Source organism: Dichotomopilus funicola, assembly GCF_033296635.1.
Source record: "Dichotomopilus funicola strain CBS 141.50 unplaced genomic scaffold C8A04scaffold_4, whole genome shotgun sequence".
Classification (NCBI taxonomy): Eukaryota; Fungi; Ascomycota; class Sordariomycetes; order Sordariales; family Chaetomiaceae; genus Dichotomopilus; species Dichotomopilus funicola.
In genome coordinates, this window is record NW_026944025.1 from 100,424 (window position 1) to 123,459 (window position 23,036).

A 23,036-nucleotide genomic window follows, 5' to 3' on the forward strand; every position below is an offset into this window, starting at 1 on the left:
CCTCACCTCACAGGGCTCACCCAGGGCAAGACCATCCATGCATGGGCTGTTCCTGCCCTTCTTCAACAAATGGGAAACCAATCCGCGCCAACTGGACGGGGCATGCAAGTCGGCGGGATACCCCGCAGGTCTGGAGCAACCAGAGAGGTGCACGCTGCAATGGCCTACTAGCGGCACTCATTTACTCAATGGACAACAGAGCAGCCTGAACCGAATGGGAAATCCCCCGAATCTCGCGTGCTTGGGGATCGCTTTTTGCGCTCCACTGTATGCCCGTTGTTGAATTGGATGGACTCGCTGCCGTTTTCTCCCCATCACAGTGGTATCGTTGAAAAAGGAATCGCTCCCCATACTTAGGTTCGCAACCTCACCTCCCTCGGACACCTTATCATCCAATACCACCGTCCTTCACCCCCGGACGGTCTCGGCCCCCCATTTCTGTCGATCGTCGATCCAAAAGCTCCACCAGTCTGGTCTGATTTCTCGGGTTTTCCGCTCGCTTCTGGACAACTCCACCGGCCATGCTGACATTCTGGGAGTCTGGCACGCCTTCAAGATAAGTCAGATGGAATGGCTACACGGGAGTTGACAAGGTCCGCGGATAAACACATTTTTGAAAATCATCGTCTTTTTATTCATTCTTCATCAACAGGTACCTTTGATTGCTCTCTACTCGACACTCACGGAGTGTTCCTAAGGTTAACTCCGTTGTAATATAGTTTAACTTCCACACCGTCGTAAATCACAACATCGCACTTATACCATGTGGTATATATGTACACATATCCCCAACCCACCACAACGCCACGCCCACCCTCGTACAACGACATAACGAAATGTCTCACCCAACGGCCCGAGCCACTCATTAGCGCACTTGTGTGACCCCAATCCTAACTTGCCCCTTTTGTGTCTACCTATGATACTCGCACTTAACTACCTGGTATCCATGACTGACTAAAACCACCTCAAGCGCCCCTTTTTTTTTTTCATAACATGTCATACAAACCCTCACTTAGACCCCCCGCCAAGCAAACATCGTAATCCCCCTTTACGTAGTCCCACAAGGTGAGCAGTAAAAGAGGTATTGACGGCGGCCGAGATATAGTAGCGGAAGCAGGCAGAGGTGTGTATAAACAGATATGCTCTTTCGTGCCTCATCACTCAGATTTTAAATCACTCTATCTTGTCCTTTTAGGTCCAAAAATATCCAGCCTTATAAACCCTATCTAAGATGTCCCGTCCCGACTCACCAACCACTCTCCCATATCCCCATACCTCCAAAGAAGCCACCCTTATACACTCAACGTCCCCTTCGTACTCGGCACCTCCCCCTCTCTCCCCGCAACCCGGCTCGTAGCCTGCCGCACCGCCACCGCAAGCGCCTTAAACGCACTCTCAGCACGATGATGATCATTATCACCCCGCAGACAGTCCACATGCAGCGTGATGCGCGCGGCCCCCGCAAAGCTCTGCAGGCAATGCGGAATCATCTCAGTGCTGAGGTCGCCAATCTTTTCGCGCCGCAGGCCCAGATCGGCCACGCAGAAGGGGCGGTTGGATAGGTCGACCACTGCCCGGCTGAGCGCCTCGTCGAGCGGGGCGTAGGCGTACCCGAAGCGGGCGAGGCCCGTGGGCGTGCCGAGGGCTTGGGCGAAGGCGTAGCCTAGTGAGATGCAGACGTCTTCGGCGGTGTGGTGGTCGTCGACTGAGGGATGGGGGAGATTGTTTAGATCGAGATGAACCGTAACTCAGAAAGTGAAAGGAGGAGGAGGAGACTGACTGTGTAAGTCGCCCTTGCAGGCGAGCGCCAGACTCCAGCCTGCATGCTTGGCCAGAGCGTGGAGCATGTGGTCGAGGAAGCCGATGCCTGTGCTGACGCTGATGGTCTGCGACTTGCTCGTTTGGGAAGCGTGGTCACCCGTGTTGCTCACTTGCAAGCGGGCGTCCGTGTCTGGGGGGAATGCGCCGCCATCAAGATTGAGGGCGATTTGGATTTTGGTCTCGTTGGTGTCGCGCGCAAAGGCCGCCCACCGGGGTGCAGGGTTTGAGGATGTCATGCTGGGTTGTCTCCGTGTGATTTTGGCTGGATTATAGGTCCAAATCTTCAAAATGCACGGTTTCTAACAAGGAAACACCGGTTGTCGCAAACTATTCGTTTTCCTGTCCCAGTAAATTTTGAGGTTCTTGCACCGCAATCGGCGGGACCAAAAGCAATCGTGAACCCCGCGCTCCAATAATTACATTGCCTGCCGGGAGGTGCCAGACCCGCCAAAACCACCCCTGTTGGTCCCACTTTAACCGTTCGATAACGGACCAAACCCAGCGGATAACGAAGCCGACCCCGAAATTTTCGAAGCTCGCTGCGCTCCCAGTGTCCTGAGCGCGTGGGACAAACCCCAACATCTCGAGAACCTCGCCATCTTCACCACCCCCCATCACAAAATCCCCACACACACCAATGGCACCAACACGCACAGTAAAAAACAAGCACGCCGCGCCCAAGGGCACTAGCACGGGCGGAAGCAAGTCATCATTCAGCGGCGGCGGCATCTCAAAATCGAAAGGCAAGGCCGGCTCAAAATCCAAGGCGCCCGCGACACAGGTTAAGGGGCGGCCGAACCTAAAAGGGCTCGACAAGAAGAAGAAGCAGAAGTCGTACACTGAGAAAGAGCTTGGGATCCCAGAGCTGAACATGATCACGCCCGTCGGCGTGACGAAGCCCAAGGGGAAGAAGAAGGGGAAGGTGTTTGTTGATGATCGGGTTCGTCTTCCCCGCCACCACCCGTTCTCTCCCGTTTTACACCGCAGCTAACCAATTGCTCTTACTCTGTCTTCAGGAAAGCATGACAACCATTCTCGCCCTCGTCCAAGCCGAAAAGGAAGGGCAGATCGAATCCAAGATGATGCGGGCGCGGCAAATGGAAGAGATCCGCGAGGCGCGCCGCGCCGAGGCCGACAAGAAGGAGGCCGAACGAAAGGCTCGGTTGGAGGACACCAAGGAGTCGCTACGGCGGAAACGGAAGCGTACGGCTGGGAAGAGCGGTGGTGATCGGGATGATGGGGAGGAGAACGTGAAGGCCGTTGCGTTGACGGGGACGAAGGCGGCCAAGGCGAAGAAGAAGAGGGTTTCTTTTGCTGGGGCGGATTGAGCGATGGGGTAGGGAAGAGGGCGACTTTTTTTTATGATGAGAAGGGATTCTGTTTTCGAGTATTTTTCTGGGGGGTGGTTCGTTTGTGGTGGGTCTTTCATCTGCATGGCGGGCGTTTGGCGTTGTATGTTGAAAGGGTAAAATTTTGGGGTTGTCGGTTTTAGGACGGATACCAACAAACGGATCCATGTGGCTGCAGCCTTCCTATCCGTAAGGGGGGTTGTATAAAATGGGGAAACGAATACCTAGTAAGTCATTTGCTATGCGCGCTTGGTTGATACTATGTCCTAGGTATTATGACAGGTAAATTGAAATCATCCTCTAGTCTATCAGGGAGACTCTCGCTTTCTATCCATCTATCCCAAACACTAGCATATCTAGCACAAGCTCACATTCCCACCCCCCTCGAAATACACCTCAATTGTCTAGAATGCGCAACTTCCTCCTTACGGGGTTAAACTCCGTCGTGAACTGGGTTTCGGCCTTCTTGCCGTTGTCACTGGGGGTGATGGCATCAAGGTTGATCTCATTGGCCATGTAGTTGAGAAAATTGCAGATCTACAGGAGGTTAGCTCTTACCGGAGAATACACATCTAGGAATAGGCATACCGGTCGGGGGTGCCATCTCCCGCCACCAATCTCGAACCACGATATGTGTCCGCCGAGTGAAGTGGTGACGAGCACGGTGTACGGGTTCTGAGTGAACTCTTGGAATGGAATCGCGTCGAATACGGCGATCTGTGTATGAGTGTTAGCCACAGGGCGAATTAGGAGGAGAGGTAGCTGAATTACCGGATCATCTAAGGCAGAGATGGCAAGGAACGGGATTCTGATGGCCAGGATTGCGTCCGAGGAGGAGGCGTCGCGATAGTAGGCGTTTTCGGTAGGATATCCCCAGGTGACCGTCCTGTGAAGCATATTGTGAGTAACCCTCCCGATTTCGCATGGAATGTGGTCGACGTACTGAACCTCCCGGTCAAACTCGTGCAGGTAGGTAACCTTTTGGATGCTGTCATAATCCAAGTTGGTGTGCGTCAAGACCGCGTCCTTGTGCGTGGCGATGAGCTTTTTCATGCTGCCTGCCTACTTGTTAGACACTCTGCAGAACGTAAAGATAACTCCATTTTGGTGAAACATACTTCCCATGACCCTCGAGTACACTTGCTTGCCTAGAAATGTCCGCTGAAGCGCCTTGTTTGCCACCTCTAGGTCAAATGGGTTGGCCACAGAAATGGCGCCCTTCAAAAGACAATTTTCGCCTTCCTCGCCAACATACTAGAAACATGTCGGTCAGCCGTTTATCACAGGATAGGATCACGCTAGTCCATAGCCTTACGTTGGTTAGAATGTTAGCCCCTAAGGAAAACCCGACGCCAAATAGCGGCCGGTTAGGGAAGGTTTGCTTTGCCCACTTCACCACCTGTCGGAGATCCCAGGTAGCCCTGGCGTTGAAAAGAACACCGCTTGTCACCTTGCTGTTGGCACATCCGCGAGCATTGACTACACAAACCTCCCAATTACCCTCATCTAAGACCAAGGGCGCAATGGTATGGCGAAGGTATATTTCGTGAGAGCCTCCAGACAGCCCATGAAGAACGATGAGCATGGGCCGGCTGTCGTCAGAGCCGATTTGGGCAAAATCATCGTCGGAAAAGAAAGCAGTTCTGGGCGGCAGCTCCTCGTCCACGTCCTTGTGTGGGTCCACCGCGAAATCTACGGTGAAGGTACCGGTGTAAACCTTGTGGTCGGCGTCGAATATCCTCCGACGGTAGTAGATTGGGGGACCATGCTCCTTGACTGCCGTCCACATAGTCTGAAGGTCGCCATTGAACAGGAGCGGGTTCAGTTGGCAAGTGGGAGTGCTGGCCTCGCAGACTTTAAGCAAGTCTGTCGATGTCCCATCTTTCTTCTTCAACGCTAGCGGTGAGGTCGCATGGGTGAAGACAATCTTGGCTCGGCCAAACCAGTCCATGGTGCTGAAAAACGAATGTAAATCGGAAACAGGAGGCGTATCTTGGCTGATCGGAGTCCGGTCAATAATCTTTGACCCTGCTGTTCTTATTTAACGGTTTGGAGGTCGGACGGCGGACCGGAGTTCAAGATACTGTAATCCTCAATGCCGATGCAGGCCAAGACACGGCGAAGGTGGGGCCTCTAGAATATTCTCTGTCCTCCCGTTGTTGCAACTTGTAGACACCCTCACGGAGGAATGGGCTGAAGATCATATCATAGGGGGCGAGGCGGAAACCGATACAAATGAAGCACAATGCAAGAGATAATTGCAACGCCACGCCGAACGCCCAAACACGCTGTACGTTACGATCAATGGAAGTAGAATATGGTCGGGAAGCGGCGAGAATGCGCCTCCTATCCCAGAACGACGAGTCTTGGTTAAACGAACCCGGAAATTTGGAAACAAGACGAGGATGAACAAACCTGGAAGGTCTGGACCTACCGAGGCACACCGGAAGGGTGGGGCAATGGAACGGCGGTCGGGGCCGTTAACGCCGGCCCACCGAGATAATGCCAAGCCGTTCGAGTCCGATCCCTTGTTCTCCACCAGTGCCTGGACGCACGGTCCACCAACCAACGACACAGCGCCTTCCCGAAGTGCGATGAGCCGCGACTGGCGCGTGCCAACTTGGAGAACGAAAACCACTCTCAACGATCCACGCTCAACTTTTTCCCGCAGTCGGGCTGTCGCAACGCACAACGGGCCATCACCCGGTGCTCCGATAACATGCCTCCCGGCGAGGTATACGGCGGCCAGGGCCAGCAACATTATCAACAACGCCAATTCCATCCAATGCACCAGATGCACCCTGGACACCCACCAGCGCCGTCTCAACTATTGTCACAGCAGCAACAGCAGCAGCAGCAGTATCAACACCAGCAACATCACCAACTCCAACACCCGTCATACCCGCAATCGCAACCACAAATACAGCTGCAACCACAGCTGCAATCCCAGCTGCAACCCCAGTCATCGTTGCCGCACCCGCAATTCGCGAACGCCTACCCCGGTGGGCACCAACCATATCCGCAACAGCAGCATCAGTACCAGCATCAACAACAACACGCCCAGTATACCCATCCTTCCTATGCCCCGCAACACCCATCGCCGCAGCAGCGGCAGCAGCAGCAGCAGCAGCAGCAGCATCAGCAACAACAACGACAACAACAGCAGCAACAGCCGCTTCACTTCTATCCCGGCAGCGCTCCCCTACAACCACAGTATCCAAACTACCATGGTTCCTTCCACCAGCAACCCTCCCCTATTGCTCAACCATCTCCAGCCCCTCGGCCCTCCCAGACTAGTCAAATGCCCCCAATCTCTCAACCATCGCCGATTCCTCGACCGTCTTCCGTGCCCCAGCCCTCTCCGATAACCCAACCAGCTCCGCTTCCTCAGCCATCCCCAGCTCCCCGGCCGTCCCCGATCCCTCAGCCTTCTCCGGTGGTCCAGCCCGCCCCACCCCCTCAACCTGTACCGTCGCCCGCACCGATGTCAGCGCCACCTGTACAGTTCGTGGACCCCTCCTTTCTCCAACAATCGCCGATGCCGAAACCTCCCAGCAAGGCCTTCCCCGCAGCGCAGCCGCTTCATCCCGCGAGTACCCCGAGCCCACAACTATCCCGCGCTGCTCAACCGCAAACCCAGACCCCGAAACCGATACCCGTGAAAGCGAGCCCTAAATTAGAGAAGCGGCCACCGTTAAGCGGCACACCAAAGTTACTTTCGAAAGACCCAAGACGGCCGAGTTCGAGTGCGAGCGTTGCGAATTCACCTGTTACGCCACATGCATCGGCTCATGCCGAGACGCTGCCACTTCTTTTGTGTGTAGCCGAGGACTGCTTCGAGAAGGCGAATGCGGCGGCTCAGCAAGTTGCAAGAACCATGAATGCAGAAGAGGTGGCCGAGCATCACAAGCTAGTAGCCACGGGGTTGGGTTGTCTGGACGTTGCGCTCAAGTCAAATAAACTCTGGCCACGCCTCGAGGCGAGGCTATGTTTACGTTACACCGGTGTTCTTATTGAGGAGACAAACAACATCACGGAGGCGGAGACAGCTTTGACGAGAGGCATATCGGTGTGCGAGAAGGTAAGATCGACGCTCAGGTGACTGCTCCACGATACCAGGCTGACTTCGGGTACAGCATCGATTCCTCGACTTGAAGTACTGCTCCCAATTTCTCCTGATGAAGACGCTCTTCCAGCGCAATCAGAAGGCAGCCTTCAAGTCGATAGAAGGCCATATCACCGACTGCACAACGTACGTGGCCCCCCACAGCATTCAGTGTTGGAAGAGACTGCTAACGTGTTCCTAGATACAAACACGTTCCTTGGATCTACGCTTTCCGTTTTCTGAAAGCCTCTTTCCATCTCCAATCCGGGACGGCGGCTGATAACCACGCCATCGAAAACCTACGGAAAATCGCAGGAATCGCAAACCAGCGCCATGACAAGGGAGTCTTCGTCATAGCCATGCTTCTTGAGGGGCTCGCTCACCTCACCACTATGAAGGACGACTGGGCCACACGTGTACAGATGTGTATCGCTCAGGTCTCAAAATTGCAGCTAGACGAGTCCATTCGTACACCTCAGACAGATGTATTACTTCTTCTGTTGGATCTGGCGTGTAGCCTCCACCAAAAAGCTCACCAGATCGCAGCACAGAAGCTCAGCGCGCTTCAGAAACGACTGGAAGAATTGAAACAGTCCCCGGAGTGGACTTCGCAATCTGGCGAGCTATTGTTGCCGATCAACCGTATGCCCAACCAGCAGCAGATAATCAGCGCTGATACGCGAGCGGTACTCCGGCCTGGCGAAGAGCGCGTCGATTATCTAGTGTTAACGACACTAGGGAAGCAAGAAGCTTGGGCGTTGGCGTAAGTTTCAGCTCCTATGCCACACTTCAAATTTCATCTAACACCCGACCATAGGTATGTCTTCAATGGCATCGTGGCTCACTACAAAGCCTCGACACCCGGCCGTAGCTCGGGTATGTGGAACGAAGCGGTGAGGTTATTAGAAGGTGAGATGAACCGTCTTAGATTCAAAATATACCTCCCAAGCTGACCAAGGCCTAGAACGAAAACCCACGTCAACGTCGTTCAGTCTTCCGGAAGCACTTAGACAAGCCGAGTGGGCAAATGAGCTCTCCTCCTATGCACATCTCCTTACTGGACTCCAGGCTTCGACGTTATCCGACTGGGCTAAAGTGAAAGCCTGTTTAGACACAGTGAACCGGAACGACCCTCAATCAAACTTCCTCGACGCCTTGACGCTCTACCTTCAAGGCGTCTTGTACCAGGGTACGGCGGCTCTCGACAAAGCAATAGAAGTTTGGAAAGACAAAAGGTTTGAGATGGATTGGTCCGGTGCGCCCAAACCTGACACCAGCCGCATCGTAACGGAACTCTCCATCCTCGCCGCCCTCAACCGCCTGTGGATATTGCAAGAGCCTCTCCAGGTCGACGACGTTGAAACCGCCGACCTGATCGACCTGCTCCGCCCCATCTGCGAGGACAACCCAGATCAGGAGATCCGCACCGTCTACAACTTGGTTTTAGCCGCGATCGGCCCGGCCGTGAACCCCCCCATGTCCATCAACCAAGTTAAACGTCACATCCAGCAGTCGCTGAGCGGTGCTCAGCAGACGAGCAACACCCAGTATCTGTCTATCGCGCTCAATATCATGCGCGCGCGGCTGTTTGAAAATGTCGTCGGCGAGCAGGCGCTTAAGAGTGCGCGTGCGGGCGCGGCGCAAGCGCGCAAGAGTGGGAATGTTTTGTGGATGAGTGTGGCCGACGGTATGTTGGCGCAGTCATTCGAGATGCAGGGGGCACTGGCCGAGGCGAGAGCTGCCCATGAGTCAGGCGTGAAGTTGGCGAATGAGGCGTTTGCGAAGACGCGGTTTTGATTTTTGCTTGTGATGTTTGATGGGGGGAATCTATTTGTGTTACGGGAAGTAGGTATTGGGGAACGGCGTACTGGGGTATCAAGGGGAATTTGCTTGTGGGAAAAACGGCTGTTTCGGTCGGTCGAAGTTAATGGCATCGCGTATTATACCCAGTGCTGTAGACTATTATGAGGGGAGGAATGGCGCAACCGGGTATTGGAATTGCAACATTGGATTTCAACGACTTCAGTCCTTTTACATCGTCAGTGTCGAAGTTACACCGGGAACACCGAGATTCGAAGACACAGTCACTGCGATTTTGGCAGCTACGATTGTCGGAACAGTTTCAATGTTGTGTGTCCTATCTAACAGCAAACGCGTTCTCAAGCTCGTTCTCAAGCTCGTTCTCTACTGCAAGTTCTCTCGATTGTAGACTAAAGCGAAGCAGCCAAGGTAAACAAACTATGTCCTTGCATATATCTTCTCCCGTAAACATCGCAAACGACAGAAACCTAATATTCACCCAATCCCACGTATACCAGCAGCCCCATCCGTTCAGATATCTGCCACTTTGGCCCTACCATACAGTCCCGTCAGTAAACCTGAAGAATAGCAACAAAGACAACCCAAAAAAAGACGCCCGACTTACATCAAATTGTGCCCCTTTCTCTCTCTCTCTCTTTCTCCTCTTTCCCCATCTACGCCGCGCAGTCATTGCTACAGCACCAGCACTCGCCATACAGCCAGCCACCGCAGCCACCGCAACCGTAACCGGCTTCGCGGCAACGGTTGTAGCAGGTCGGGTCAGTGGATTCGGAACAGTCGCCGTCACGCCACCAGGTGCTGTCGGGGGTGCCGTCGCAGTAGGCATGCACTGTGGTCACGGCTAGGGCGGTGAGGGTGAGGAGGAGGGTGGTCTTCATTTTGAGTAGGGGGGGTTTAACGAAAAGGGGGTGGTGGGTTGTGGTGGTTGGTTCGTTGATGGTTGGTTGTTTGGTGGTGTTTGGAAAGGCTTGGGGGTTGTGATGCTGAGAAGGAGGGGAAAAGATGTTGTGATTTCTCGGGAGATGTTGCCTTGCTTTATACTTTTTCTGGAGAATATCTCAGAGGGAAGCTGGGAACACTACACTTGGGAGAAGAGAGATACATTGGGAGAACTTCTGTCTGCTCTCAACCTTCCAAGCTCAACGGACGGTGATACAGCGACAATGGGCCAACGATCACGACGATCATCACCCCCTGAGCGTCTCGAAGACCTTGATTCTACACGTAAGCGGGCCAACGATGGCCCTCGGTGTACAAGCTTAAGGCTCCTTGACACTGTCTTTGGGTTTTGGTTCGCCGATCGACTTTCTCGCGGTGATGTCAGTGGTGGCTGGCGCTCCGGGGGGTTGGCTGGCCATGTTGGGGTGATAGTAAGCCTTCTAGGTGGTTTCTTGCCCTCTTCTGTCCGTGGCAAGTGTCACAGAGTTGTAGTGGGCTAATGCCGAGACGTAAGGTGGCCGACTTGGTGTTGCTTGTTGGGACAGCGAGAACGAGTGCTTCATCGCGGTTGGCTTGATCCCTGAGATCCCCTGGTCCCTGGGGGCGTTGTCATCCGGTACAAGACCAATGGGTTTAGTGAACAAGGTTGACATAGTTAGGCTTCAGGGTCGATCGTCTCAATTAGAAAGCCGGCCAACCCTAGATACCTAGGCTGGCATGGGCTCCTTTGGGGACAGAAGGGTCAGCAACTGTCCGAGTTGCCAAAGATTTGCGCGAGGCCGTGACACAGAGCCGTGGGCAATGTAACAACCAACCACATTAGCCTTCCGTATAATTTCGACTTTCCAAACACGGCTTTCCTCGCCACAATCCCGCCTTTGCTGGACCATGCCTGAATGCCAACCAAATTCGACGGCGTAGACTTTCCAGGGATGCCCTTGGGGCAGTCAAGAACGCGCTGTTTGAGACTTTGGGGCAAGAGATGCGACTAAGCTACTAGCTAGTTGAGGGGTTGCTTAATCTGATCTGTCTCTCCGACCATTACCTAGTGTACACATGTATCTCCCCCACCACTTCGAATGGAAATAAGTGATCGCCAAGGGATCGAACCACAAACGCAACGGTGAGCATGCAGGGCTGAAAAGCCAAGTTCCAAAAACTGGGGGGGACCGGCACTGGTAATGTGGCACGGTGCCATGGCACCGGCACTTCATGTGTTTAGTGTACACTAGAATGATTGGCTAACTACACCTGTACGATCGCCGCCTAGCTTTGGGGAGCCTTCAGGCGCGTCAGATGAGACATCGGCTGCGGTTGAAGGATGGGACTACAGTGTGGATAATCGTTACCTTATTCCGACGTCCAGGCTCGCAGAGGTTTCCCGTCTTCGGGCTTCGAACCGGACGTAGTGTATACGTGCAGTCGGGGTCACCTCACTCATCTCTTGGGAAGTCGATCCGGGGAAGAAGGGGCTACACCAGCTGGTTGTTTACCCAATGCAGCTTTGCATTGGTTGTTTGTTTTTCGTAAGAAGCGTCACAGTTCCCAAGGTCACCGCCTAATCCTGGCTTGCCTCCTTGCCTGGTCTGCTCGGCTGCTCGGAGCTGAATGGTGATCTCTCGGTGGCCTTGACTCCTCTCGGGCCGGTTCTCAGAAGCGAAGGCGGGAAAGCTGACCGAAAGGGTATTCACTGCGGTTGAATAGCGGTCCTTTTCCAACAAGAGACGCTATTGGAGTGGCCGTTATAGTCGATCTTCATCAAAGAACAGGCAAGACAGGTTAGGGAAGAGCTGCATATGACGTATTCCCGCCAAAGATATTTTTAGGTGTGGTTTGGTTGTGGCACTGCTGTCGTGACTCTGCTCCTTTCTGGCTATGTCGTTGGAGAGTTGGTTCAGCCAGGGTTAGTTCAGCTCAGGATTGGTTCGGGGTTGTGTGTGGTGACCGAGCGCCCAGCTGAGCTCTAACCAGGTAGCCTTATCGATAACAACCAAAGCCCAACCCCTGCAACCTTTTTCCAAAACCACCAAGCTAAAATGATATCACGAACGACCCCTCTACGGCGTACAATCCGCATCCCCATACACCGCCAAACAGGACAATTCCAGCATCCATACATAAGGGACACATACACCCCACCATCAACCTAATAACCCTTTGAACCCACCCAACACCACCATGTCAAACACTACCCCCCAACCATCACAACCATCACAACCCTCACCAACCTCACCATCCCCCCCACCAGAAAAACCCTACGCCACCTTCTTCCACGCCGCCGCCATCGCCTCCGCCATCCTCTGCCCCATCGCCCTACTCCTCCCCACACGCTCCCCCCGCGGCAGCCGCGCCGGCCGTTTCAAGCCGACCGCCCAAAACCTCTTGCTCGGCGGCGGCGCCTTCTGGGGGTTTGACCGGCTGGCGGCGGATTACACGGGCCAGTCGATCTCGTCACGGTCTATTGAGAGATGGGGGGCGGTTTTGGGTGTTTCTTCTTCTACTTCTTCTTCTTCTGCTGCTGCTGCTGCTGATGGTGATGGGAAGAAGAATTCGGCTGAGGCTGGGGCTGGATCTGGCGGGAAATCGGCTGGTGGTGGGCTCTTTGGGCATTTACCGACGGAGCGGGCGGAGCGGAACCGGGCGTTGATGGAAGCCGAGCGGAAACGGCGGGCGGAGGCGGAGGGAAGGGAGTATAAGCCTAGGAAAGGTGGTAGCGGGGAAGATGGGCGTGGCTGGTGGCAGCGGGTGTGGATGGGCGGGGAGAAGGATGGGTGGCAGGAGAAGCGGCTTGAGGAGGAACGGCAGGCGCTGGAGAGCGGGAAAGGGTATGGGGATTTGATTGTGGAGCAGGTGAAGGAGGTGTGGAATGGGGAGGGGAAGAAGGGAGGGGAGGACAAGGGGGGAGATGGGAAGAAATAAGGGGCATCGGGAGGATTCTGGATGGAGGGGCATTGTACAGTTGGGAAAGGTGGTTGAACGGCATGGACGGATGGATTCATGTGTATGATATAGTACATGGGTGTGCCTACAAGGATATAGGTCCGCATCGCAATGTTTTATGTACAATAGCCGCTGGTAATTCCGTCTATATCCTCTACCGACGCGGGCCCTTTATGTACGTGTGGGTCTCTCACACTGTTTGGAGCCCATCACCCCATCAGCGTCTTGCAGATGGCCATTCCCGCCGGCCCCTAAAGAACCCCTGGGAACCCTTCAGGTGTTACGTTTAGCAAGGCTGAATGACTAGCTTTCGCACGTCATTTGAACTATGCTTGCCCGTAACCATCGTGAGGTATCGCGTCGAATCCGTGTCGGACCTCAACCCGGGGCGATCAATCAAGGGCCTTTGCATTGATACCCTCCCCTCCAGCGTGCCTTTTTAGTTCCACCTTTAATTTCCTCGCCCGTGCTTCTCTTGCAGTCTTAACTTGTTCTGTAGTGGGCTGTTGCACACCCGGCATCTCGGCTTCCGCTTCCTCCTTTTTATCAACTTGCATCTCCATGATGTCCTCGCCAGGCAATGTATCCTCAGGCTTTTTCCCTTGGTCCTCCAGTAACTTATCACACAGCTTGATTACGTGGTCCACCCTAGTATTGAACACAGCCATCGACTCCTTCACGAGCTCCCATCTCGTCTCAACCCTCCTTTCCGCTTTTAAGAGCCGTTTCTCGCGGACGATTAAGTCTTCGTCTCTCTTTGCCAGGGTTTCCAGAATGTCATTGATGTTGTTGCCGACGGCCCCCACCCCGCCATTATTGGCCGCTTCCCCATCTCCCCCGGCTGTTGCTTCAGCCAAGTCTCCGGATTCGGATTGCGCGTGTTGGATGCTCACGATGCGCTCGCCGCCGTCTTGCATCTGCGGCCCGCGAAACTGGACCGGAATCGATACCTTCCGCTTGTAGAAGAGTACTTCGAAGGGGTCGATGGGTGGGATTTCTTCTTCTGGGGTAGCTGCAAGCGCTTGCTGGACGGCGCTGAGCTCGCTGACGGGAGTGCGTCTCTCTTTTGCCAGCCTTCTCGGTTGGGCGTTGGGATGTGGTTGTTGTTGTTGTTCTTGTTGTTGTTGTTCCGACTCGGGCTGTCCCTGTTGCTGTTGCGGCGGCTGCGGTGCTTGTTGATCTTGTTCCTGTTCCTGCTCCTGTTCCTGTGGTTGTGACAGTGGCTGTGGGGGTTGCGGCTGGGCTGGTTGCTGTTGCTGGCCCTTGTTCTCCGTAGGGTTGCTATGGAACGGCCGGATAGAATCATCTATCCCTGGTCGACGGGAGTGTTTCCGAGGGTTGTATTTAGCGGTAAGCCGGCGATAGTTGTCTTTCTGGCTGCTGGGTCGAGGTGCAGGCGGGTTGTCGTCGATGCCGCGTTTGGGTTGGTTAGGTGGGGGCCGCAGAGCGGATTGTGTAAAGCATCGTACTGGGCTGGCTAGCTGCGGACTTGCGGTTGAGATTAGGGAGCTGGAGGCCTGGCGCCCGACATTGCGAAAGCAGCGCATGGTCAAAGAATGCCGCAACGGCAGCGTGGTGTGTGGTGGTGGTGATGCGCGGGGCGCATCTTCAAAAAATGAGACGAAGTCAAATTCAATCGCCCATGGAGTCCCACTTGTGCCAAGCCTTGAAAGCTCGGGCCTTCACGGGCCGAGGCCTTCAGGTTCGCATTTGGCCCTGGCCCACTTTCGAAAGCTTCCATCTTTCTCGAACTTCCACTGAGCCAACATCAGACGCTTCTTGTTGAACCTCTGAAATGGTATTCTTAAATGGGGATGAACGTCTTCTCGACTCGCACGTAGTGGATGATTCGGAAAAAAAAAAAAATGAATTCCTCACTTGTCTCCTCCCAGCTCTCGAGCTTTGCAATCGATCGGTTCCGCTGGCGACCTACCATGTCTCATGTCCTGCAACACCCAAAAACTTGGAAGGCGGTTCCGTTGCGCGAACCTGAAACTCGACAAAGGGCTGAACCATTTGGCCAACGACAACCCACCACTTGCAGCCTACTAATCAATCCCCACTGTTTCTGAGAACAGACTCCCGTCACTCGGTGCAAGTCCCGCAGTGCACCCGATACCTATTTAAGCAGTTGCTAGGGAAAGCAGATGGGTTGCCCACGACCGCATTCGGCTTTCAATATTCCATTTTCAGATGCCTGACAACTTGAAAAAGGTATAATATCCTTCTCCTCGGCCGGAGGCCTCACTCAGCACCCAACAGCCAACCTCCACCGATCTTCGGGCCCGGATGCCGGATTCATATTTCGGGGCAGACGTCAGCAGTGGCTCGGCGGTGCTCGGCAGTGACGCAGCCACGAGACCGGCTTCACGGCCACCACAGTGTTCACACTGCCGTGATTGAACACTTTTAACCAGTCTGGGATTGTTTTTCCCTCACCGCGTCTTCTGTGCATAATTCTTTCTTTCTCTTTCTTTGAACCCTCCCCCACTGCATTTCCTCGTATTGCTTCCGTCTTATTCTCAACGATTTTCGTACACGGCCCCACTGCCCAACCGAGCGGGCAGTGAGAAGGACCCCACCAACTGCCACTCAAACTTGCAGAAAAACAACTTCCACTGCCCAAGGCCTGATCGACAAGTTCTGCCCTAGCAAGAAGCAAGTGAACACGTCAGGGCGTCCGGAATTTATTAAGGCTGGGGGAACTCGACATTACTCTCTCTGTTTAATCATTTTCGGGCTTCCTGTCTTCCCGCCCACAGTCCCGACATTTCGGTCCAACCTTATTTAATCCACTTGACAGGCACCGCCAAGTGCCCTTGCGATAGGCGAAAGGAGCCCGTTAGTTGCTGCGTAGCGTGCCTGCGACAGTGCAACGCTGACGAACCACTTGCCCTGGCCAGGCCCTGACCCAAAACACGCGGAGAACCCTGCACAGCCTCCTGCAACACCCGCCAGCGGCCGAGCAAGCAACACACTTTCAACAATTTCTTGAATTGTAGCCGACGTAATCCTGATCTACTTCCTCCGTTCGCCTCCAACCCAAACGCAAACCGACACTTTCTCCTTTGCTTCCAGCACACGTTTGCCCACCAACACGCACCTCCCCCGATCCGTTTGCTGTTCCTCAATAGTTACTGTGCTGAGGGGACATTCTCTTTCCGTTGCCCTCGAGAGGCCGAAAGGCCGCCAACAAACAAACAGCGATCAAAGAGTGACGAGAACGAACGAGCCAAAAAATGGCAGCCAACGACTTTTACAACCCAAAACCGCGCCCCGATGCGGCAGGGGCAGCGGCAGTATCACCCGACTCGCCGTACGACAGCAGCGCGCGGCTAGCGGCCTCCTCTTCCTCCGTCTTCTCGACACCGGCGCCGCCGTACAGCTCACAATCACATCTTGCTCCCGGAGCCGAAAGAGCTGCTGCCGTGCCGCCGGTATCACATTCGCCCTTCGACACCGTCTTCGACGACCATGTGTACCCCGCTAGCACGCGCCAGCCCACGCCGAACTCGAGCATGCACCGATTGAGCCACCAGGACACAGGCTACCACGGCCACTCGCCCGTTTCGCCGCAAGACGATCTATACGGCCGCAACTTGGGAGCCGGGGATAATATACCTCTCCAGGACCACGCCCAGCACTCGCCGCTCAAGGATACCGAGATGCAGGACCATGTTTACGACTCGCCCGGGGGATCCGGGGGACGACAACGCAACGGCCGCGTGCGCTTCGGCGAGCTGGGCATGCTTGGATCCGGGTCAGGCCGAAAGAAGATTCCGTTTGTGGTGTATCTGTTGACTATTGCGCAAGTGGGCGTGTTTATCGGGGAAATTGTCAGGAACGGTATGATTTTACCCGCTCTTGAGCTCTCCATACCTACTTTCCATACCTCGCGGCGTTTCCCCAAGACTGTTTCGCTGTAACGAAAGCTAACGCATGTTCTCTCCCAGCAACCGAAACCGGCTCACCCATCATGACCCAGCCCTCCTTCAACCCCATGATCGGCCCTTCCCCCTATGTGCTTATCAACATGGGTGCCCGCTTCGTGCCCTGCATGCACAATGTCAAGGGCGTCCAGGACGCTAACCGCACCTTGCCCTGGCCGTGCCCGAGCTCTAAAAGCCTCGACGAAAACCTCCCCGAGAACCAATGCACCCTCTCGGATCTCTGTGGCTTTGGCGGCGTGCCTCCACCCGCTTACACCCCCGGCACCCCGCTAGACACCCAACCCGCGCCCAACCAGTGGTTCCGCTTCATCATCCCCATCTTCATGCACGCCGGCCTCATCCACATCGGCTTCAACATGCTCCTCCAGATGACCCTCGGCCGCGACATGGAGAAATCCATCGGCTCCATCCGCTTCTTCCTCGTCTACATCTCCGCCGGCATCTTCGGCAACGTCATGGGCGGCAACTTCGCCGGCACCGCCATCGCCTCCACCGGCGCCTCAGGCTCCCTCTTCGGCATCATCGCCCTGACCTTACTCGACCTGCTCTACTCCTGGAAAGACCGCGTCAGCCCCGTCAAGGACCTGCTCTTCATCCTCCTCGACATCGTCATCTCCTTTGTCCTCGGCCTGCTCCCCGGTCTCGACAACTTCGCCCACATTGGCGGCTTCCTCATGGGCCTCGGGCTCGGCGTGTGTGTTTTGCACTCGCCCAACTCGTTGCGTCGCAGGATAGGCGATAACGAGGCGCCGTATGCGAGTGAGCGGGTTAGTGGTGGGTATGCGGCGCAAGGGTCGCCGCCGTCGTTCTTGAAGAACCCCGTCGGGTTTTTCAAGGGCCGCAAGCCGTTGTGGTGGGCGTGGTGGCTGGTTCGGGCCGGCGCGTTGGTGCTGGTGACGGTTGTGTTTATTTTGCTGTTGAATAACTTTTACATTGACCGCAAGACTTGCGATTGGTGTCGGTATCTGAGCTGCTTGGTAGGTTTTTTTCTTCCACCCTCGATCTGGATTATAGGCTAACCAAACATGTGCTGTGCAGCCCGTCAGTAACTGGTGCGAGATTGGAAACCTAACGTTATAATCCGGGATAAAGAAGCTTTTATTGGAAGCATGCTTAAACCGGCACCCCATTTTGCTTCTATTTTTAGCCCCAGCATAGAAGTGAGCCAAAAGCGGTCAGCGTGGGGACGTTCTTCCGAGTTCTACTACACTATTTTATGGGAATTTTTTTTACTTGAGTTGGAGACAGCCTGGTTTAGAGTAAGGGGAAATAATACAAAACAAGGAATGGGCGATGGTTGGGAGTGGAAGGGTGTTTCTGCGAGAGGAACACCTCGCACACCGTGAGAGAGAGCATACACGGCGGCGGTAGGCAGGATACTTGCTGAGGGAGGCTCAATAATTCTTCTGCAAATTAAGCATGCATAGCAGCGGCGTTTTGTTTTTATGTTCGGGGAAAGGGGTAGGTGGGCAGGGGAGGGCTCTTCTCGCTTTATGGATCTTGGCCCAGAGGGTGGTTGGTAGGTGGATGACTTGTTATTACCCGCCGCTTATTATCATCGAATCTAGCCACCAATATCATCGATAACCACGCCCCTTTTTTGAGCTCACTTTCGCCTTACTGTGTATATGGGATCGTCCTTCTATGAGCACAATTTTCACTGCGGGTGAGGACACTCAGTGTCATCGAGGTCAGGCTTGACTCGAATTACCTTCAGCCGACACATGTGATGTGACCCAAGACAATATAAACAAGGTGAATCCAGTCCATGTATGAGATTTGTATGCCAGAAAAACAAATGTCGTGTGAGTGAGCGTCGTTTGGTTGTATGTAGTGGTACAGCTAATGGTACAGCACCGGTCCGTCTATCCCCTAGGTAATATGCCACAACTTTTAAAAGGAAATCTCGCCCATCCAACCCCGTGGTCCCAACATACATCGATCGTACAAACTGGTACAAAACATACACACGCTTCTTGCCTCTGGGGCTCCTTTTTTACCCTCATCCAACTTTTGCCGCTTCTGACTCCAAACATTAATTGTACTTCCGCTTTCGTTTCGTTTCGTTACTTTTGCTGCCTCCCCACTCCCGTTCTCCTTTTCGGGAGCCTCTCCGTGGCGAGACTTGACTTTTCACATCCGCTTTTGTGTCTTATGCCTTCTGGGCTTGCTCTTTCTCTTTCTTTTTCATCAACCGCCTCGCCTTGGCAATCTCCGACTTTTCCTTTGCCCTGGCCTTTATTGCCTGCTTCTTCGCCTTCGTCTTCGCCTTCGTCATCTGCTTCGACGCACTGAGTTTTTTCTTGCCTAAATACCCAGTAGGCTTCTTGTTGGAGGCCCCTTTAAGCTCTGTCTTAAGCTTGTCCTTGTCCTCAACCTCGATCTCCTCTCCTTCCACTTCCCCTTCCTCGACCTCATCCTCGAACTCATCTTCAAACTCATCACCCTCTTGAATCTCGTCCTCAATCGTATCCTCATCTATAATATCGAGCTCATCGCCTTCATCCCGAACCTCGGCGAAGACGTTCTTCTCGATCTTTTCGGCCTTCTTCCTAGCCTTCTTCGGGGTCAAGCCCCCTTCCTCGACCTCAAACCCAGGCTCAATCTCGTCAACAGGCCACTCGAACTCCCCCTTGGCCACGCCCGCCGCCTCGTGATACGACACAGGGCCCTTCTGCCCGTAAACGTGCACGGGGGTGGTGCTCAGGACTTCGTCCTCCGCGCGGCGGAAGCTACGGCCGCGAGCGCTGTACTTGTGGAGGTTGCCCTTGAACATAGAGTACCAGCGCTCCCTGACGTCCTCTGCATACAGGTTATCGCGGCGGCGCTTGAGAACCATGCTGTAGAGCGCCTTGGCGCGCTCCGGCTTGATCTCCTCGATGGTGTATTCTACCTTCCACGAGTCGCTCTCCTTGAGATTCTCTGGCCGCGTCACATACGTGTCGTTCACGAGGTTGCGTGCCGTCAGGGTCAGTCCGAAGATCTCGCCGGTCTCGGCCGAGTCCTGGGCGGCAGCGAGCGTGTTGAGGGTAGATTCGTCCTTGGCTTCCTCGGCAGCTTCAAGAGACTCCGCGGCATCAGTAACAAAGCCGGCTGATTCAACCGCCTCGGCAGCGGGTTCGGCCGGCTGGTCCGCCCCGACCGAATCGTCTACCGGTTCCCCGCGAACCACAAAAGAGCCGGTGTCGACAACAACGCTATCCCCTTCGCGCGGCTGCTCCTCAAGCTCAGACAGGATCTGCTCGATCTTACGGAGCTTGAGGACATACTTGGGGACGTCCTCGCCGATAACCTCTTCATCTTCGGGTGCGGGAGCACGTTGTTTGTCTGGGACGGCCCGAATCCTCGCGGCCAACTTGACAATGAGGTCCTTCAAAGTGGGCTCTTCGGCGGATGAGTCTTCCGCAGTGGGCGACTCCGCAGCGTCATCCTCTTCCTGCTCCTCCTCTTCGGACTCCTCGGTCTCCTCCACTTCCCTTTCCTCCACCGCTTCGGCAGTCTCTTCAGCTTCCTCGGCCTCTGAGATCTCTTTGGCCCCTTCGGACCCCTTGAGCCCCTCAATTTCGGTGCCCTCCTCCACGCTCACAGTTTCCTCCGCCTCCTGGGCTTCACTTTCACTGGCCTCTTCAACATCAGTTTCAGCCTCGGCTTCCGCCTCAGCCTCACTGGGCTCGGCGGCCTCAGAAGATTCGACCTCTTCTTCCAAAGCGTCCCGACTGTTGTTGTCAGTAAGCGCACCCAGGAAGGCATCAACGTGGCGCTGGTTCTCCTCGTGGGATGAAGATTGAAGAAGCCCACACTCCTTAAGGGCGTCTTCGATAGCCTCCCGGACATAAGTATCGCCGTGCTCTTCGTCTTCCAGCTCATCCTCCACCTTGAGCATAACCTCATCCCATGTGGCGGAGGCGGAGCCTATCGCCTCTCTGCTGTCGGTCTCATCGGTATTATCGAGGCCTTCGTCCACTTCTCCATCCTCGTTGTCTAGGGCACGCTCCCCTTCCCGGACGATACCCATCATCTCGCGTTCAAATTCCGCGATCTTGGCACTTGTGGCTCCTTGGATACTTTCGACCTCGGCCGGTGTCACAGGCTTGGCGAAAATGTACATGAAAGGAGCCGCCCGGGCTGACCCCTCCCCTCTGGCCTCGAAATGCAGGCGCAGGGTTTGGCCGGGATATTTGGCTGTGACCCTGTCAAGGACCTTGTTCAGCAGGTGCAAGCTTAGCTTGAACTCGCGATCACCGAGAGCTGTCACCGACTGGCCGTGAAGGGAGACATCGAGCTCAGAGAGGGGAACGTATTGGAAGCCAAAGAGTCGCTCAGTATTGTGGTACGCAACGAAAATTCCGTCCATGCGCCCCATGCGGACCTGCAGCGAGTACTTCAAAAATGCGGAACGGATCATGTCGTAATACTCGCGCTCAAACGACTCCCAGTTGCCCAAGAGGTTGCGAATCTCATAACCCAGGCCCTTTTTATAGTCATGGGCATCCATGCGAATGGAAATGACAGCTCTCGTCTTGAGATCAAACATACCGGTCCCGGGCAACCTGTGGTCGTGGGCGTCAAGCTGAGAGCGCATCAAGAAATCTCCCAATGCGGTGTAGTGGAAGGACTCCGGGCTGTTCCGCTCCTCCTCAGTTAACTGGTCAGAATTGATCCGGCGATATTTCTCAAACTCCTCCTTAGGCATGGTCAAAAACTTCTCCATGGACTTGCCGAGCATGCTGAGAATGTTCCCGGAGTCAAACTCCTTGTCGGCATCGATAGCATACACCCCATCCTTCCAGTGCAAGAAGGCGGCGGCGGGCGCGCGCATGATGCGGCTGAAGCGGAACGAGTCAACCTCAAAATCCCTGGACATCATCGAGGGGTTAATGGGGCGCCAGGCCGAGAGGAGGAAGTGAAAGTGGGCGAGGGTAGAGGTCATGCTCGAGGTCGAGCCAGTGTACTTGGCCCCGTGTTCAGCGGCATATTGAATGAGAGTGGTATCTTTAGATGATGTAGTGTACGGCTTGAGAGCGTTGAAATCGAACTCCTTGACAGGCATGATACGCTCGAGGTAAGGGTCGAAGTTGAAGACGCGGGAACGAGGATCCTGGATTCGATAGACGCCGGGGTTAAAGAGCACACGGTCCAGCCCATAAGCCAGATTGGGGACCACCGGCTTTGTTTTGTCAACCGGAGTCATGGGGAGGTCAGCTGCGTCGACATGGTTGACGACGAATTCGGGAACCTTCTTTTTTGTTGCTTTGGATGTTTTGGGTTCCTTGGAGGATTTAGTGGCTTTGGCGGCCTTGGAAGGTTTGGTTGTACCCGTGGCTTTGGAAGCCTTCGGGGCTTTGGTGTTTTCTTTGGTGTTTTTGAGGAGGCGGGCGGACTTGGCTGCCACTTTCTTGAAAGCCGGTCTTCCAAACGGCGTGATGTCTTCTGCCTCTTCTACTCCCCCTTCTTCCAGTTCTACGCCTTCGGTTTCTGCTTCTTCTGGTTCATCCTGCGCTTTTCCCAACATCTCCTGTTTCTTGGCTGAAGACTTCTTTTTCTTTGCTGGTGTTCTTGCCTCCTTTTTAGAAGACGTCCCCTTTTTCTGTCCCGCCACGGAGGCTTCTTCTCCCGCTACGGCCGATTTCTTCTTCTTTTTCGACTTGGCTGCTTTTGCACTCGGTGCAGCTTTCGAACCACCCGTTGCGGACTCATCTTTCAGGGATTGTCGGAGGGCTTGCCTGAGCTGAGAGAGGACTCGTCCAGAAGTATCCGAGTCCTGAGACTTCTCAGTTGCGCCGGGTTCTGATTGAGTTTCTTCAGGTGATTCAGACGATCCAGGTGACGACGCCGAGGAAGCGTGGCGTGCTTCGCAGAGGCGGGCCGCTGGAGTGGGCAGCCCCGCGCCGCTTCGTGCGATAAGCACACGGCATGATGTGCATACAAATGGGTTGTTTAGCGCTCTGCTCCCGTGTCTCGCCAGTCGTAACATGGCAATGGCCTTGGGTCGCTGGTCGGATCAGAACCTCGAGTTGTGTTGCTGGGCGTTGCAGGTACTAAAACTTTTGGAAAATGCCGAAGACGCGGTTTACACAATTGCTTGTTAGCCCCCTGTCAACTTTTTCTGCC

The 23,036-nt window shown here is 54.7% G+C and overlaps 9 protein-coding genes across 9 annotated transcripts; 4 read left to right on the plus strand and 5 right to left on the minus strand.

Moving 5' to 3' along the window:
* Positions 1-1,292: 1,292 nt before the first annotated feature.
* C8A04DRAFT_34308 (Imidazoleglycerol-phosphate dehydratase-domain-containing protein) lies at positions 1,293-2,057 on the minus strand (the record flags this gene model as incomplete). Its single annotated transcript, XM_062782789.1, has 2 exons — positions 1,293-1,705; positions 1,781-2,057. 2 exons carry the CDS (start codon positions 2,055-2,057, stop codon positions 1,293-1,295), a joined length of 690 nt encoding a protein of 229 aa, XP_062640460.1.
* A 401-nt stretch (positions 2,058-2,458) lies between these two features.
* On the plus strand, positions 2,459-3,149 carry C8A04DRAFT_24884 (uncharacterized protein; the record flags this gene model as incomplete). The annotated part of the gene is made up of 2 exons (XM_062779340.1): positions 2,459-2,761; positions 2,838-3,149. 2 exons carry the CDS (start codon positions 2,459-2,461, stop codon positions 3,147-3,149), a joined length of 615 nt encoding a protein of 204 aa, XP_062640461.1.
* Positions 3,150-3,566: 417 nt separating this feature from the next.
* On the minus strand, positions 3,567-5,121 carry C8A04DRAFT_34309 (Alpha/Beta hydrolase protein; the record flags this gene model as incomplete). Its single annotated transcript, XM_062782790.1, has 6 exons — positions 3,567-3,707; positions 3,759-3,887; positions 3,942-4,056; positions 4,114-4,228; positions 4,289-4,424; positions 4,486-5,121. 6 exons carry the CDS (start codon positions 5,119-5,121, stop codon positions 3,567-3,569), a joined length of 1,272 nt encoding a protein of 423 aa, XP_062640462.1.
* Positions 5,122-5,964: 843 nt separating this feature from the next.
* Positions 5,965-9,072, plus strand: C8A04DRAFT_9191 (cohesin loading factor-domain-containing protein; the record flags this gene model as incomplete). Its single annotated transcript, XM_062785391.1, has 6 exons — positions 5,965-6,466; positions 6,572-7,251; positions 7,307-7,422; positions 7,478-8,038; positions 8,093-8,184; positions 8,240-9,072. The coding sequence occupies 6 exons, from the start codon at positions 5,965-5,967 to the stop codon at positions 9,070-9,072; spliced, it is 2,784 nt and encodes a 927-aa protein (XP_062640463.1).
* Positions 9,073-9,749: 677 nt separating this feature from the next.
* On the minus strand, positions 9,750-9,974 carry C8A04DRAFT_24887 (uncharacterized protein; the record flags this gene model as incomplete). Its single annotated transcript, XM_062779341.1, has 1 exon — positions 9,750-9,974. The coding sequence occupies one exon, from the start codon at positions 9,972-9,974 to the stop codon at positions 9,750-9,752; it is 225 nt and encodes a 74-aa protein (XP_062640464.1).
* A 2,239-nt stretch (positions 9,975-12,213) lies between these two features.
* Positions 12,214-12,954, plus strand: C8A04DRAFT_24888 (exocyst complex component SEC3; the record flags this gene model as incomplete). Its single annotated transcript, XM_062779342.1, has 1 exon — positions 12,214-12,954. One exon carries the CDS (start codon positions 12,214-12,216, stop codon positions 12,952-12,954), a length of 741 nt encoding a protein of 246 aa, XP_062640465.1.
* A 413-nt stretch (positions 12,955-13,367) lies between these two features.
* On the minus strand, positions 13,368-14,522 carry C8A04DRAFT_24889 (uncharacterized protein; the record flags this gene model as incomplete). The annotated part of the gene is made up of 1 exon (XM_062779343.1): positions 13,368-14,522. The coding sequence occupies one exon, from the start codon at positions 14,520-14,522 to the stop codon at positions 13,368-13,370; it is 1,155 nt and encodes a 384-aa protein (XP_062640466.1).
* Positions 14,523-16,214: 1,692 nt separating this feature from the next.
* On the plus strand, positions 16,215-18,005 carry C8A04DRAFT_34311 (uncharacterized protein; the record flags this gene model as incomplete). The annotated part of the gene is made up of 3 exons (XM_062782791.1): positions 16,215-16,821; positions 16,929-17,902; positions 17,964-18,005. The coding sequence occupies 3 exons, from the start codon at positions 16,215-16,217 to the stop codon at positions 18,003-18,005; spliced, it is 1,623 nt and encodes a 540-aa protein (XP_062640467.1).
* A 1,072-nt stretch (positions 18,006-19,077) lies between these two features.
* On the minus strand, positions 19,078-22,899 carry C8A04DRAFT_34312 (mitochondrial protein Pet127-domain-containing protein; the record flags this gene model as incomplete). The annotated part of the gene is made up of 4 exons (XM_062782792.1): positions 19,078-19,672; positions 19,736-20,549; positions 20,592-22,211; positions 22,242-22,899. 4 exons carry the CDS (start codon positions 22,897-22,899, stop codon positions 19,078-19,080), a joined length of 3,687 nt encoding a protein of 1,228 aa, XP_062640468.1.
* Positions 22,900-23,036: the final 137 nt, after the last annotated feature.